This window comes from Terrapene carolina, unplaced genomic scaffold, assembly GCF_002925995.2.
Source record: "Terrapene carolina triunguis isolate 2854851 unplaced genomic scaffold, T_m_triunguis-2.0 Scaffold85, whole genome shotgun sequence".
Taxonomy (NCBI): Eukaryota; Metazoa; Chordata; order Testudines; family Emydidae; genus Terrapene; species Terrapene triunguis.
Genome location: NW_020664436.1, coordinates 50,947,413 through 50,963,485, shown reverse-complemented (window position 1 = coordinate 50,963,485; position 16,073 = coordinate 50,947,413). Strand labels below are relative to the sequence as shown.

At 40.5% G+C, this 16,073-nt stretch overlaps 1 protein-coding gene across 2 annotated transcripts in view; it reads right to left on the bottom strand.

Annotated features, from left to right (window-relative positions):
- HBS1L (HBS1 like translational GTPase) overlaps positions 1-3,795 on the bottom strand; it is a 105,439-nt gene extending 101,644 nt beyond the window's left edge. Inside the window, exon 1 of one of the 2 annotated variants that reach the window (XM_024208030.2) lies at positions 3,567-3,795. In XM_024208030.2, coding sequence (XP_024063798.1) covers positions 3,567-3,609 — 43 coding nt within the window. In that variant the 5' untranslated portion in view covers positions 3,610-3,795. The remainder of the gene's footprint in view (positions 1-3,566) is intronic. The other variant, XM_024208021.2, reaches the window with a different exon arrangement.
- Positions 3,796-16,073: the final 12,278 nt, after the last annotated feature.

The following is a 16,073-nucleotide window of genomic DNA, read 5'->3' as shown; positions in this document are numbered from 1 at the left end:
TGTATGGACATGTAAAGCTATGTAAGGGTAATATTAATTATTTCTAATAAATAAGTCTAAGTTTATTCAGATCAGGATATGGCTCTCAGAGCTCATTAAAAGGAAGCAAATTATGGAAAAGGCAAACTTATTTTCAAGGCTTAGTATTTACAAATACATAATGAACATAATTATAAAGAACAAAATATATACTAAAATATTGTTTAAAAGATGATAGTGCACACTCAACAGTTTAAAATATTTATATAATTTGTTTTAAAAAGTCATGAAGAATGAAGTAGCTATAATGCTAACAAAACTATGCACACTCCATAATAACAGCTTCTACACCAAAGCAAATGTTGTACCCTTCCCTATAAAAGGCACTCAGATCCAACTGGGGAATTAAAAGCTTATTGCTCGGACTACTTGATGTGACATGGACAAATCAGCTTCTGTAAAGAATAATCATACCTCTATCAGAATTCTTTGGGTATGTTAATAAGCCAGTGGATAATGGAGAACAGGGTGTCACAATTATTTGGACTTTCATTAACCATTTGACAAAGTTCCTCATAAGCAGCTGCTAAGGAAACTAAGTAGCAGCCATAGGGTGAAAAATAAAGTACTGTCATGGATTAGAAACTGGTTAACCTGGGGCGGGGTGAGGTCATTTTTCAACATGGTCAAAAAATAACAGTGAAGTGTCCCCGGTTCCACACTAGGACTGGTGTTTATTAATATATTTCCTATTAATCTGGAAAGGGGGCTGAGTGGTGATGTGGGAAATTTTGCAGATGAAACAAAATTACTGAATTAGCCAAGAGGTGAGCAAATCACAATGAAATTCAAACAAAATGAACAAATACACGCTGGTAAGTGCAATTCCAGTGTTGACAAATGCAAGGTAACACACATTGGAAATAATAAGGTGTCAATACCAAGAGAGGGAAAATTGCCTCATTTTCCCTGTCTTGGTATTGACACTGCCTCATCAATTATTTGAAGTGGACCACATCCACTCTGACTGAACTGGACTTGTCAACACTGGTTCTCCACTTGCAAGGTAATTCTCTCTTCATGTGCCAGTATATTTAGGCCTGTATCTGTAATTTTCACTCCATGCATCTGAAGAAGTGGGTTTTTTTTACCCACAAAAGCTTATGCCTAAATAAATCTGTTAGTCTTTAAGGTGCCACCAGACTCCAACAAGACAGATGGACCACTAGTTTGATCTCACGGTAATTCTTGTGTTCCTATCCCCAAAACAGCAACAGGTATGTCTAATTTTACATAAATACATCATCTAAACCAAAATTGCATTACAACACAAAAAATAACATTGATCTTCTCTTTGGACATTAACTACCAGATTTATTCATAAATAAGTGTGGCAATTACTACTATATTCATTTTTACCCATTTGAAAATAGCTCTCTCTCCTTTTGTATTTAAGATTTCTAATTTTTGAAAAGTAAAGGAAGAACAGCAGAATTATTAAAAATAAAGCTGACCCCCAAGAACTCACACTGCATCAAGTGAGCACAAGAATAGTTTGATTTTGCACTGGGAAGGAGATGGATTTTCTTCTTTTGTTTTCCCCTAAAATTTCCCAGTTTTTTCACATTCAATGCAGCTTTAGCAGAGGCAGCAATGATGGGAACGCTAGTGTAGAGAAAGGGCTAATGCCTTCCTGTGACTTAGCCATGGAGTCGTTCAGATATGTACTAGTACTCAACCATGGCTACTCCTGGTAGAACTGAACCAGCAGCAAATTTTAGGACAGAAATACAGTAAATATACATATTAGATGTATAAATGGTCTTTCCTGTCCCTAATTTCCATGACGAATAATCTTCACTACTGGAATGCAAAAGATTTGATATGGCCAGTCTTGCAATAGAAGTGATTTTTTTTTTTATTTACCTAGACAAAAATAGAAAATTGCATTGTCTATCCAAAAAGTAAACTCACAGCAAAACCCAACTATGGTACAGGTAGCATGCCCCCATAATGTATGTCTCTGTGTGTGTGTGTGTGTGTATATGTACGTATGTGTACGCACTTATACATACACACACCCAAAACTAACAAATTTGGATACAACACAATTTGTAGACCAAGTTTCTTATGTACATAACAAAATGTTCATTATATGCATATAGCAATTAAAGACTGCAATCCAGCAAACACTTACGCAAGTAACTTTAGATGTGTAAGTAGCGTAGTCTCAATTAAAAGGATTACTCACGTGTAAAGATATCCATGTGTGTTTGCAGGATTGGGACCCAAGTGTTTAATAGGAAAACTGAAAACCACTTAAAGGCAGGGACATTTGTAGAGTTTAGCCCCATCGCAGACTAGGTGAAACTGAGTTAATCTCCAAGGGGTGAAACAATCAAGCAGAGAAATCTCCAAGCAAATCTTAAGATTTGTCTATATTAGGTTAATTTGCACCAGTGATGCAAACTCCTAATGTAGATGCACTGATTGATGTAGTGTCACTTACACTGGTGTAGTTTACTCAAATAAGCTATAAACGCCACTAGTGACTGCATGACCTGAAACTCTTATTTTCATAATATGTTTAAGGGTGAACAGATACAAATTAGACTTGAATTGCTGCAGGGAGCTAGAGATCCTGGTAAAAAGAAGTGCAAAATCATTATTTAAAGTCATTGATCTAGTTACACAGGTATATGAGCACCTAATATAAATTGCAGTGTAGGTAAATGAGATAGTATATCAAAGAAAGCTGCACTAACGCAGGTGTTCGTAAGAATATAGTTATATGAAGGCAAACTTAAAATATACAGAGCCTTAAATACTCCCATCTTAAGACAAGTTGTCTGGAAACCAGCTGCTTTATTACATGTCCTGCAAATTCCCTCTTCAGGGATCTGCATGTCCTCCCCAAGAGATTAGGGACATCACCCAAACCTAAAACACAGAGGAAGGCAACTGACACCTCCTTGATGTTTCAAGTGGTTGTGATGTCATAAATTGGTCCGGGAGACACACTGAACACTCAGTGCACAGCGAGGTTAGGTGAAAATAAGCTGTCTTAAATTAGCACTATCCACGTGAAACGTCGTCAGTTTCAAACAGAGCTGAAAGTTGTAAGGTACTACACCCGACCCTGTCTTCCCCTGCCAATTTCTGTGCTTTTAAAATGCGTTTCTACTTTTTAAATATTTGTCTCTCCCATGCCATGCTGTGAAAGTCCCACACCGAGATGGAAATGGGTGAACTGGTTTCCACAAGGGAGAGAATTAAACTGAGATCACTCGAACTGCTGTCAAACGCGCTCCCTAAACAAACCCTGAAAGTTAGAGTGAAAATTGCCCCCTCCAACTCCTACTCCCCTGAGGCCTAGTACCCACACATCCCATACACGCCACTCCTGTTCCCGGGGCCTAGCCCCGTCCACGGCCTGGCGTACACACAGCATCCCCCTTCCCTCCCCCCGAGGCCGCCTGGGAGACGTGTTCATGCCGCTGGCGCTTCCTGCCGCCAGGACCGACCGGGGGGGAGGGGCTGGTTACTGGTAGGGACCGGAGATGTGAAAGGCGGAGACTTCTCGCTACCTTCGTCGTAGTTATAGCCTCGGACGTTCCTGTGCCGGGCCATGGCGGCGGCGACGTCGCTCACACTCGGTGGCGTTGGCGGCCGCAGCCTTAGGCCGCCATCTTGGTCTCCGCCTGGCCTCTCCCAATCGCTGTGCGCAAGCGCCAAACAGCCTCCTCCCGCTCGTTTTGTCTGCGCAGGCGCAGCCCCTCGCCGACTGCCCAGCCGAAGGAGCTGCTCTGAGTGCGAGTTTTCCCCTGCCCCGCCCCCTCCGGCCGGTGCAGCCTGACCCCGCCCAACGCGGCCCGCCTGGCAGCACAGCCCAGTCAGTGCTCCGCCGCCAGCCCCGCCCCCGACACGTGCACACCCTGCCAAACCCGACTTACATCCCCCGCCGCCATCCGCTGCGAGCAACCGCTCCAGAGCCCGTCGTGCTCCCTGCGCACCCCCCGCCAGTCACTCCATCCACGGCCCTGACTGCGCTGTACCCCACCACCCCATCCCTGCCCTACCCCCCACACAGACCAGGCCATCCCCAATCCCATGTACCGGCCACGCTGTCCCTTCCACACACACTGCAACCTGCCCATCTTCCCCGGGTATACCGGCCCCCCTAGAACTGCCCAAGCTGTGCCACTGCCCTGACACACAGGTCATCAGTCTCAGGGGCAGCAGGTTTGTATAATTTTTAGTGGTGCCCAGAACGGGTCCGAGTCCTGCTTGCTCCCCCCTTCTTCCCCCCGTCACTTGCCTAAGGCTCTGGGAGGGCGTTTGGGTGTGGGGTGGGTGCAGGCTCTGGGAGGGTGTTTGGGTGCTGGGTGTGGGCTCTGGGCTGGGGCAGGGGGTTCGGAAGGAGGAGGGTATGGGGGGGCTTGGGGTGCAGGCTTTGGTTGGGAGTTTGGGTGCAGGAGGGGAGCTGGCTCTGGGAGGGAGTTTGGGTGTGGGACTGGGGCTGCTCAGCTTGGAAAAGAGACTAAGGGGGAATATGATAGCGGTCTATAAAATCATGAATGGTTTGGAGAACATATGGTTTCAGTCTGGACCTTTACTGATGCATATCAAAATGCTCTAGACCAGTGTTTCTCAACAACTGGCCCGTGGACCAGCACCAGTCCCCGAGATCTCCCTGACACAGTTTAGGAATGCAGTAAGCCAGTCCCTGGTATCAAAACGGTTGAGAAACACTGCTCTAGATGACTAGGTTAAAATGTTAAAATCTGTGATAAATATTAAACACACTAAAGTAACAACATCTTTTCTATTTCATATAACACTTCTGTTAAACTTGTTCATCATATTTTTAACACAAATCTCATCAGTCTCTTACCAATTTATCATTTTATCACACTTCCTTGAATTTTGGTACCACTTTTACTGGCTTATTTATCACTTTTTTGATTACCCCTAATTTCTGGGGACAAAAACCACATATCCTCTATTTGATAACCAAATATAACACTGTTTTCAAGACTTTGGAAGTTTTATTTAAAGTGAATAACTTAAATAATGGCACTAGAAAATATAAACATAACTACTCTCCGGTGCAGGAGAATCTACATAGTATAATCCTTACATGCCAATAACATGAAGCTTCCCTGAAGCAATAATTTTAATGGTAAAGCAGATGTAATCTTTAAAAAGAACCTGTAGCCTAAAATATTTCTTAGTTTAATGTGTAATTATCACTTAGCAGATAGTTTGAAAAGAAGACCTGCCAACATTACATTCCAAGGACAATAGCATGCAGAAGTATTATTATTTTTGTATTGCAGTAGGGCTCAGGAGGGCCCCATTTTTGTTCTATTTGGACAGCACCTAGCACAATGGGGTCTTGGTCTATGGTGAGGGCTCCTAGACACCACTGTAATACAAATAATAATAATAAATGTGCCATAGTCCTTCCCTAGGTACTGTTCACTCTGAGCCCGATATAAATATTTGGAGATGATGACCAGCTAATGAACTGTTCAAGAACCATGTGACAGTGTCATATTTCCAAAGCTATATTTAAAGCTCCGCTAGTGGTATTCTTTTAAAGTGAATGTAATGCTCATGAAAGGGTTTGCCTACATTTGAAATGCTACAGTGGCTAAGCTGCGGTGCTGCAACTGCACCACTGTAGTGCTTCAGTGTAGACACTATCTATGCCTACAGGAGGGGTTCTCCCCGAGATGTGGTAGCTAAGTCGATGGAAGAATTCTTTCATCAACCTAGCACTGTCTACACCGGGGGTTAGATCAGCTTAACTACATTGTTCAGGAATGTACATTTGTCACATCAGTGAGCAACGTAGCAGGGTCGACCTAACTTTTTAGTGTAGACCAGGCCAAAGGTACAAGACTAATAGAAAAGAACAAATTAAAACTTCTGTCTAGCCACAGATCATGTGCAATATGATAGCAACAATTCAAGCACTGTCAGAGTATCCTGCCAATCTGCCTCCAACATCTTTAACCTGGAGATAGCACCTCTTGAGGTGAACAGGTTCATTCTCTATGATCATTCAGACCCTAGTCCCTTCACTGAAACTGCCTTGAACTGATATTTCTTATGTAAGGACCTGTGCACTAGGAACTGAATTGAGATCACCAATGTATTTCTCAGAGGCCATCAAACAGCCAGCAGATAGTAATGATTTTTGGTTATTATCAATTTGCTGATCTGAACTGTTGACCTAGAGGTATCCATAATACATCAGTAATCATCTGTCATCCAGCTTCCTGTGTTAGTACATTTAAAAAAGTAAATTATCATTTAATGAAATATTTCATACTAATTTACGCAGCTTATGTGATAAAGCTTCTGGATAGTGGGTTTTTTTGTTTTTTGTTTTTTTAAAGTGTATTTTTCTTTTTTACTGTTTTTGACAAGTAAAATGTCTTCTTAGGATCTCACAACAAATTTTCAAAAGAACCTCTTTTCTACTCATCTTGTATAATTCTCAGTACCCAAAAGGTTCACAACAAGATTACTCAGTAAGTCAACTGTGTTTAAATGTCTAACAAGGCCTTCAGTTTTCTGAACAGAAACAAAGTTATGAAAAATTGTACAGGCTACCTTCTCCTATCTGCTGTAGTGGAAAAACAGTCACCGCTCTTTCACAGGTTACTCAACCCTGTAACTGTCTAAAAAGCTTTAAGTATCAAGCATTCAGTACAAAGATTGTGCTTAAACACTCCTTTTAAACCCACAAGTAAACAGGGCATGGTTTGGAGAAAACTAATTCCAGATGGCACTGTAATGTGTCACTTTCGGGTTAAGTTTTAAAATATAGTGTCAATGTCACTAACTATGTATCTAACTGATAAATGATCTAAACTTCTCAAAAGATCTGTACCCATTAAATACATGAATATCTTTATTTAAAAGGACACTATCTAGCTCAGAAACTGGCTAGGAGACAGAGTGGGAATAAATCATTTTGCAACACAATAAAAGGTTTACAGTAGGCATCACAAGTTTGCATATTGTGATCAGTGTTCTTGTATTCATGATCTGGAAAATGGGGTGAGCTACAGAGTAACAAAAGTTTCATATAATACAAAATTATTTAGGTTAGTCAAGACAAGAGACTATTTGAGGAACTTCAGAGGGACCTAATTAAACTGTATGAATGGGCAACAAGATGGTAAATGAAATTTAGTGTTGACAAATGCAAAGTAGTGCATATTTGGATGGAATAACTGTAACTATTTGTACACCTTACAAGGTCCTAAATTAACTGTAGCAACTCAGGAAAAAGACTTGGGCATCATTGTGGGCCTGTTGCAGGGCTGGTACACCCCATCACACTTTGGGGAGGGGCATTATAGCCCCTTGGCTGAGTCCAAATGACCACCCTTAGCTTCAGGGAAGTATGGCCTAATGGCCAGAGTCAATAAGGCATCCCTCCTTGGCGGGGCCTCGTGGCAAGAGTCAATATGGCTGCCCTCCTCGGCAGGGCTGCATGGCCTATTGGCCAAGGGAAGAAGTGGGCCGCCACCAGGGATGGGTGGCATCTGGGGTAGGGGGACCCCGGTCCTCCCTACTCCACCAGATCCCAACCCAGGGCCTTGATAGCAGTGAATGGATTCGCCAGTAGGTCAGCAGGGAGCTGTCTGAAACACGCTGCCTTCGTCCCGGTTTCACAACCAGATCAATGTCTAGTTCCCCTGGGTTACTTCCTATGCTGCTTTCCAGTGTTGCTGTCCAGAGGTCTCCCGGCCCTCTGGGATCATCGGCTTGAGAACCTCTCAATGACTCCATCCCCTCTTGGGCTTCTGCAGGTAGTCGGGTATCTGCTTGGGTCTCAGCACACTTGGCCTCTGCGGTCTGGGGCTCCAGCAATTCCTAGGAGTGAGCCTGCAGTGTGCGTCCTCCCTCTTCAGTGGCCAGCTCCAACTGAGCTGGGCTGCTCCCTTTTATACTGAGGTTCCAGTTGGAGTATGCCCAGCAATGATGGGAGTGTATGGCTTCCTCCGCCCACAATATGGGGTTAACCCTTTTTGTCCACTGCAGAGCTGGTACACCCCATCACAGGGCCATTCAGTGAAGCCCTCTGCTCAATGTACGTCAGCAGCTAAAAAGCAAACAATATTTTAGGATGCATGAGTAATCAGACAGAAAATTATATGGAAATACTGTAATGTTATCATGTAAATCAATGGTATTCCCTCTCATAAAACAGTGTGTTCAGTTCTAATAACCCCTAAAAGAATATCACAGAAATAAAGGAGGTTCAGAAATGGATAAAAATTATTAGGGGCATGGAAAATCTCTTATATGAAGAGACATTGAAAAAATTGGGATTTACCTTACAGAGGAAATGAAGAAGACGGGACATGATAAAAGTATACAATAACGAGTGGCATACAGAAGATAGATCCGAAATTTCCATAACTTTTTTTTCTTTTAGTAAAACGAGAGAATTCAATGAAACTGAAAGGTGAAAATTTTTTAAAAGATAAAAGGAATCATTTTTCATGCAACACAGAGTTAGGTTGTGAAACTCATTCTGACTGAGGCCAACAATTTAGCAGGATTCAAATATACATTAGACATTTATATGGATAACAAAAATATTCAGAGTTATAACAGTAAATATTTTAAAACATGTATACAAGAGTTTTGTATACAAGAGTGATGTAAACCTTCAGGGTTCAGGACACAAGCCAACTTCTAACTATTAGGACAACTGAAAAGTTGCATTAATTAGAGTCATGGATATTGAGGTAGCATTAATACAAGTTGTCTTAAATGACTCTTATTCTTAAACATGTCATGCACATGTGTGTTCCAGTACAAATTATAACAATTCGTACAATATATATTAACAGCACTCTGTTGTATAAAATTCTGTGTGTTGTTGCAGCATTAAAACACTTATAGTTAATGGGCTCTGACTATAACAGCATAACTATTAGTACATCTGTGCAGTGGCATGCATATGGCATGATGTGTCTCTGGACAATAGAAACCTAATCCTGCTCCCACTAAAGTTAGTGGGAGTTTTTCCACTGACTTCAGTAGAAGGACTGAACGTAGGGTTACTGGCAAATATCCTTTTAGAAGCATTGCACAAGTGTTCATAGGTTAGAAGCACTGCAGGATGCACACAAGTTACAAAATCCGCCTCATCTGGATGCAGCCATTGATTCTATTAGCCACATAAAGACATCTCACTACCAAACTTCTTGACGCAACACTTAGCATTAAAAATTTGTACATATCCCCATGGCAGGGGGGTGTACAATTATAGTTGCTTGTTGGGAGAGTAGCTTGTTAAACTGGGGTGTATTTAGCTGGTAATTTTTTTTTATTTTGTTTTCTGTGTTCTGAACGTTACAATTTCTATGAGTTTGCTGTTGGCAAATTGAGCAGAACCAGCATGTTACCAAGGAAACCCATACAGTGCTCTCTTGTGGGGAGTTTACTCTTGTTCTTTGTTGTTTTTCTTGTTATGTTATTCTAAATACAAGTTGTCAGAGTAAAAAATATGGTTGTTCTTTGTATGGAAAACATAAGAAAAAACCATCAGCAGTTCATGGAATACACACAACCTGTTATATGAGTAAAAGTTGTTGGCCTGGAACAACCATCATTGTGATTGTGTGTTGCTGCATGCAAGTTTTTCTCCATTTACATTACCTTGCATATGTGAGCTCAGGATGAAGCCTATGGAATTGTGGGACATTTATGGCTGAAAAATGTACATGATGTATATAATGTAGTTGATTATTTTATTTTTAAGTGTGACATGGAGCATCACAATTGCCATGAGGCATGTGGCCACATTCAAACTGATAACATTATACTTTGGTTTGTGACTAAAGTCTTTGAGGTTGCTACAGGAGAATCTTGAGTTCAATGTGGTGTCTTTTTCTCTGTTCCCCCAGCTCCCTCTTTTACTGTAGCCCTTGAAAAATTCTACGGCAGACATTGCCATTTCATCATGGAATCACAGGCACTTTGAGAGTTTATTTACTTCCCTTCTTCATGTTCAACTAGCTTAATTTTATATTAAGACCAGATGCTAGACCCAAATTTCCAGTTTTGGAGCACAAAGCAGTGGAACCAGCGGAGAATGGAAACTTGGCCCTGCACCAATAATCTTGTACAATAATATCCTTTCAGCTTAGTTTTTGTCACTGGATCTGATAACCAGGAACTACTCAACAAGATGTCAATGTACTATCTAATTTGCTTCACATGTCTAAAGTGTAAAATTCTATCACCCATTACTAGAACAAATGTCCTATCTTCCAGAGACTAATCTTCTATGGCAGATGCACTTTCTCAAATGTATAAATCTACTTGAAAACCAATCTGATAACATTTCATGCCTGCACAATGATGATTCACTTATATCAATGTACTTGTCACTCAGACCTTTAAAAAATAATAATAATACCATGGGGCTGGGTGGGTGCTGAAAATATGCAAGGTCTTGATAATGGGTAAACATTAGCCACAAAGTGTAAAGGAGATACATGAATAAAAAAAGTTCTAGACAAAATTTCCTAATGCATTCTTAGCCTTTATAACACAAAGAGACGTATGCATTCTTTTGTTGCCACAAAAACTGCCTTGTCTAGCTGTACTTCCATTACTTTGTAGATATCTATTCATCTTTCCTATTTTCATATTCCCATAATTTATAACAACAAATAATGAACTAGACATTACAAATGCATATTTTTTATTTTGGTGCTAGGAGTTAATAGGTTCATCTGCCGCAATTGCATGTTGTACTTCCAAATTAATGCCACCTTCCTAAAAGTCTACTAGTGTTAGTTATTAAGGTATATCTGACTCTAGACTAATTGTATAAACACTGTGAAAAACAACATTAATCTAAAAATTATAATTTGCTATATTTGATTTCTTTGTAGATTGCAGAAGTGCTGAATTAGATTCTTACATGAATAGCATCATTTTTGTCATGCTTGTATTCAGAGGAATAATTCATTGAGAAAGGTACAAATAATAAATTGTGGTGCAAGTTGAAATTTTTTCAGAATTCAAGTTGTTCTCCCCAAAATATGTACACGATAGGAAAGAAACAGGATACACATCCATCCCTTCCCTTACCATACACAAAATAACAATTTCCCACCAAAATTCAAGTTGTATATGTATTCTGTGTTGATCATTGCTGCAGAGATCTTCCTTCATGGCTAGCAGCATTTAAATGCAACTCTCGAGACCTGCTAGCAACAACTACAATATGCTTAAACACAATTGGGGCTAGTACCGTTCTGTTCCCAGAGTGGATAGGGCCTTACGAGCAATAAAGTCCCTCTTTGCTCTGTATTTTCTGATTATTCAGGAAGTAAGTTTACTCTCTTTCTACAATCTTGCCAGATCAAGATTTTAAACCAACATATTTTTTTGATTGGGAGATACTGATACTGAAGTCTGAAATGTTGTATATAGTCAGTCAAACTAAAGCTGGTAGTAGGAGAGTCGGGACAATACAGTACTCTCTAGTACAATGTTTAATAATTGAGTCGACTGTAGCAGGAATGGATTTATGCAATAAGAATAATTTAGTTGATAATTAGAGATAAGAACTATCGGGCAAATTCATCCTTGAAGTAACTTCAGTGTGAAGTCTCATCAGGGTTGAATATAGCCCCATACTTTTAAATTTTAGTAGCTACTACCCAGTTAGGTCCTGCTCCAGCAAAGTACTTAAAGTAGATGTCTAAGTAGATACTTAAGTACTTTGCTGGATTTGGAACCTTAATATTGAGACTACAATTTATGGTCATGACAGGATGCCTCTCTGGTATATTGGTTGCCTCATTTTCAGTGTTCAAAGAAAGGTTAGAGTCACTGGAAATTTAACAAGGAACAGGATCAACACATACCACATAGTTTGCAAAAATGAATACCAGCAGGTTTGTAACATATTTCTGCATTTTTACATCAATCATGCTCATATGAAAAACTGCATTTTTATTCACAGTAATTATCTTAGGAGTTGTCTACCAACATGCTCCAGCAAGGAGATTTTGGTCTTCTCTTTTCACAGTAGTTCACATGGGGTCTGATCCAAAGCCCACTGAAATCAACAAAATTCTTTCTGTTGACTTCAGTGAGCTTTGGATCCAACCAATGTTGACTATTAAACTAACAACATTTAATAAAGGGATGGAATTTTACAATGTAATTTATGCGCTCTAAATAATTAGTAGAACATAATTACAAAAATATGCTATGAACTGAAGAGGAGTTAGATGTTATAAAGAAATACTCTTCTACTGCTAGAAGAGTCATGGAGTTAGTCTGTAAGATAGGGTGGCAAAGATGATGCCAGAAGTGGCAAATTCTCATCTGTGATCTCAGTGGATGTTATCTACAAAAACACACAGTCATTTAAATCAAAAGTGAAATAAGGAAACATAATAGCAAAGGACTGTATTGCTTGTGAACAATTTCCCTCATTTTAGAAGAAAGGAATGAGGCTTGCCAGTAATTGAAAGCAGACTTAACATGTTATCTTTGATTGTACACCATGGAAGAGGTGAAGTTACTTACCTTGTAAAGGAATTGGACTTCTTTGAGATGTTTGCCCCTATGAGTGCTCCACTTCAGGTGCAGATGTGCACTATGCACTTTTGATTGGGACTTTTGGTATCAGTGCCCATTAGGTGCACATAAGCACCGTAGCTATCTTCATGACCCGTACCAAAGATATGTAGGGCACCGTCGGATGAATCTGCCCTCAGTTCCTTCTCTATCTGAAAGTTCTGCAAAACTAGACTCCAAAGCAGAGAGTAAGGAGGGAGGTTAGTGGAGCACCCATAAGGACAAACATCTTGAAGAACTGCTATCTTCCATGGTTCTCTCCTGTAAAAATCTACTGGGTGAGCTGGCTGTGGAGGTTGACAGGGCATTGTGTACACTGGAAGACTCACTGTACAGGGGGAACTGAGTCAGATCAAAGGGAGCACTCCACCATGGGAGGCTTAAGATTCATCTCCCTATTTTTTCTAGACCTCTTCTTAAATCCCGAACAGATTTTATACATAGATGGGATGTGGGTATCCTCTAAGCAGCAGATACAGTGAGAGACACCATCACTAACTGGGATAGAATCCCAGCAAGTGAGAAAACCTTTAAATCCTGTGGATGTATGCATAACCTGAGGATAAAACCCCTCAAAAGGGGAGAGACATCTCCTAGGGGAGTGGAGGGGAAGAGAGGGAAGATCTCACAAAGAAATCCCCTCATACAAAACTAAAGCTACAATAACTAAAGATAAGGCCTAAACCAACAAATGTAAGAGTTAAGCTATTCCCTAAGGGGAATGAATCTAGCTAGAAGTGAGCACTGCAACACACTCCATCCATCTCAGGCCTAGGCAGTTGAGAAGGAACTGAGGGCAATATGTCCACCACTGCCCTATATATCCTTGGTACGGAGCGGGAGGATAGCTAGGGTGCATGTGCAGACCGAAAAGGCACTGCTGATCAAAGGTGCACGGGCATACGCACAGCTGAAGTGGAGCACCCATAGACACATTACTCGAAGGAGAATGATCACCTATCAAAGAAAAAAGGAAACAATTGTTGTCCAAATGACTTGATCTTTTAAACACTGTATTTTAATAATTTTAAAGGTAACTGTTTTCAAAAAAGAGGGAAGAAGGATAGAGGGAAGTGGCATCCCAAATATAAATATAGTTACACATAAATCTATCTGTGATCTAATACCTAGAGAATATTCATATGTTAAGGCCCTAATTCCAATCTGACAGCAATTTTACACTTGATTTAAATGAATTACTTCTGATTTAAACCAACATAACTTAGATCAGAATCAGACCCTAAATAATGAGGTAATGGTATTTATTGTCAAAGCTGCCAAGTAGCCTTGGAGTTTGGGCTCAAGCAATAATTTATTTTCCTTTAAAGAAAGAAATGAGTAGATGTAGACCCAGTGGATCTGCTGCTCTTCTACTTTTCACCATGTGAAGATGTAATCTGTGCTGTATCCAAGTCATCCTTGGTGTTTCAGGGAACCAGAATGGTCCCCAGCACATATGAGAGCAGCCTTAAGGGTGTTCTAATTTATGCCTGGTTGCCAATAGCTCCAAAGCACCATGCCTGCCAGCAGCTGGGGATTGCCAATGTGTAGAGAAACCCTTTCCCTGACACATCAGCTGGCCAAACAAAAGGAGCATTCAAAGGGATTATTCCCCCATCTGATTGAGCTGGCATTACAGTTGTTCTGTGCTACTGGAGTGGCACAAAGCAGCCGTAGTGGGATCTGGCCTACTTTGTATAGCTGTTTTATCCTCATTGGTATTTACTTACAACTTGTCAATTTTTGAATAAGAATATCAGAAAGCAAAAACAAGCTGCAGTTTACAATTCATTGACCCAGATCTTCAGGAAACATCTCTTTATCAGTCTCCAGTAGCTGGTCAAATGATGGTATTTATTTATTTATTGAATAATTATTCAATTTAAAATCAGTCACTCTGGATCAAGTGGCCCCAGTATGAATCAAAACCACCACCAAGCTGATGCCGGCACGTCTTTTATGATCCAGTTATTAATTAGCTAGTATAGTTTAACATGTTATGTTTTGACAACGGGTGACATGAACTGCCTGTCAGGTGTGGCCATGTGGTATTAATTTCCTAAATTCTTCACTTAAGCACCTGCTAATGCAGTGCTAGGCTGAGATAGTCTGCACTGGTTGTTAGCCATTTCCAGTGAAAGATTTTTATCCGTATCAAATATACCATAGTAATAAATGTAAATATTTCACACTGTGTGTCTGATTCTCCCTGCACTCATCCCAGTTTTAAATTAGTATATTTCTACTGCTGTTCTTATATTAACTGGAATTCCCCTTAAAGGGGACAAAAGCCATTCACTATGTGTTCCAGTGAAGAGGATTCTACTGTATTTTGCCTCCACAAATTGATTGAATATTTATAATGGTGGCCAATTCTTTACAATACCTTATGGGTGATCAAGGTTCAATGTCCACATTCCAGTCTCACCGGCATGGTGGCCTCATCTTTATTTTGAAATTGACATGGGGAAAAGATTAAACAAATTATAGTGATGGGTAGTGTGATAACTATCTACACAAGAAGTGTGAGAAGAATATACACTAAGAAGGAGAATAATAATTGAGGGAGGTCTAAAGCAGGGGTTCTCAAACTGGGGATCAGGACCCGGACCCCTCAGGGGGTCGTGAGGTTATTACCTCGGGGGTCGTGAGCTGTCAACCTCCACCCCAAACCCTGCTTGCCTCCAGCATTTATAATGGTGTTAAATATATTTAAAAGTGTTTAATTTATTAGGGGGGGTTGCACTCATAGGCTTGCTGTGTGAAAGGAGCTGCCAGTAAAAAAGTTTGAGACCCACTGGTCTAAAGGGATGTGCAAGACTGGGAGAAGGCACAAAGGTTTGATGGGCTGGAGCTGCATAAGTCTTAATCCACGCATGCCAATGAATAGACTGTTAGTCACTTAATTACCCTACGCCTCTGCTTTGAGTATTAAACTTCTCTTGTAAAATGTTATATACCAGTAACTAACAGTACAGTATAGATACATAGGGTTAAACCCTTGATCTCTACATCAGCAATGTTGAGGGGAAAGTTGCACTGTTTTAGCTAGTAAATGGATGAAAGTGTTGCTTCAGTGTAACACATTTTATACATATGAGAAAGCTTAAACTGACAATCTGTTCAAGGTACAAGCACATGTGATTATTTATAGTCTAAGCCAACTGCATACTTAACACACTTAATTCTGTGAACAGTAAATACTCTGCTAGGTTAAGAAAGTGTTTGTTTGTAAGCATTGCCACATGGCACAGAGTATTTACTGAGGCCTGATCTACATCTAAAATGTAGGTCCACCTAGCTACTTCACTCAAGGCTGTAAAAAATTTCACGCCCTGAGCACCATAGTTAGTTGATCTAACCTCCAGTGTAGACGTGGGAAAATCACCGGAAGGATTCTTCTAGCTACTGCCTCTCAGAGAGGTGAATTACCTGCAGTGCTGCAGCTGTACTGC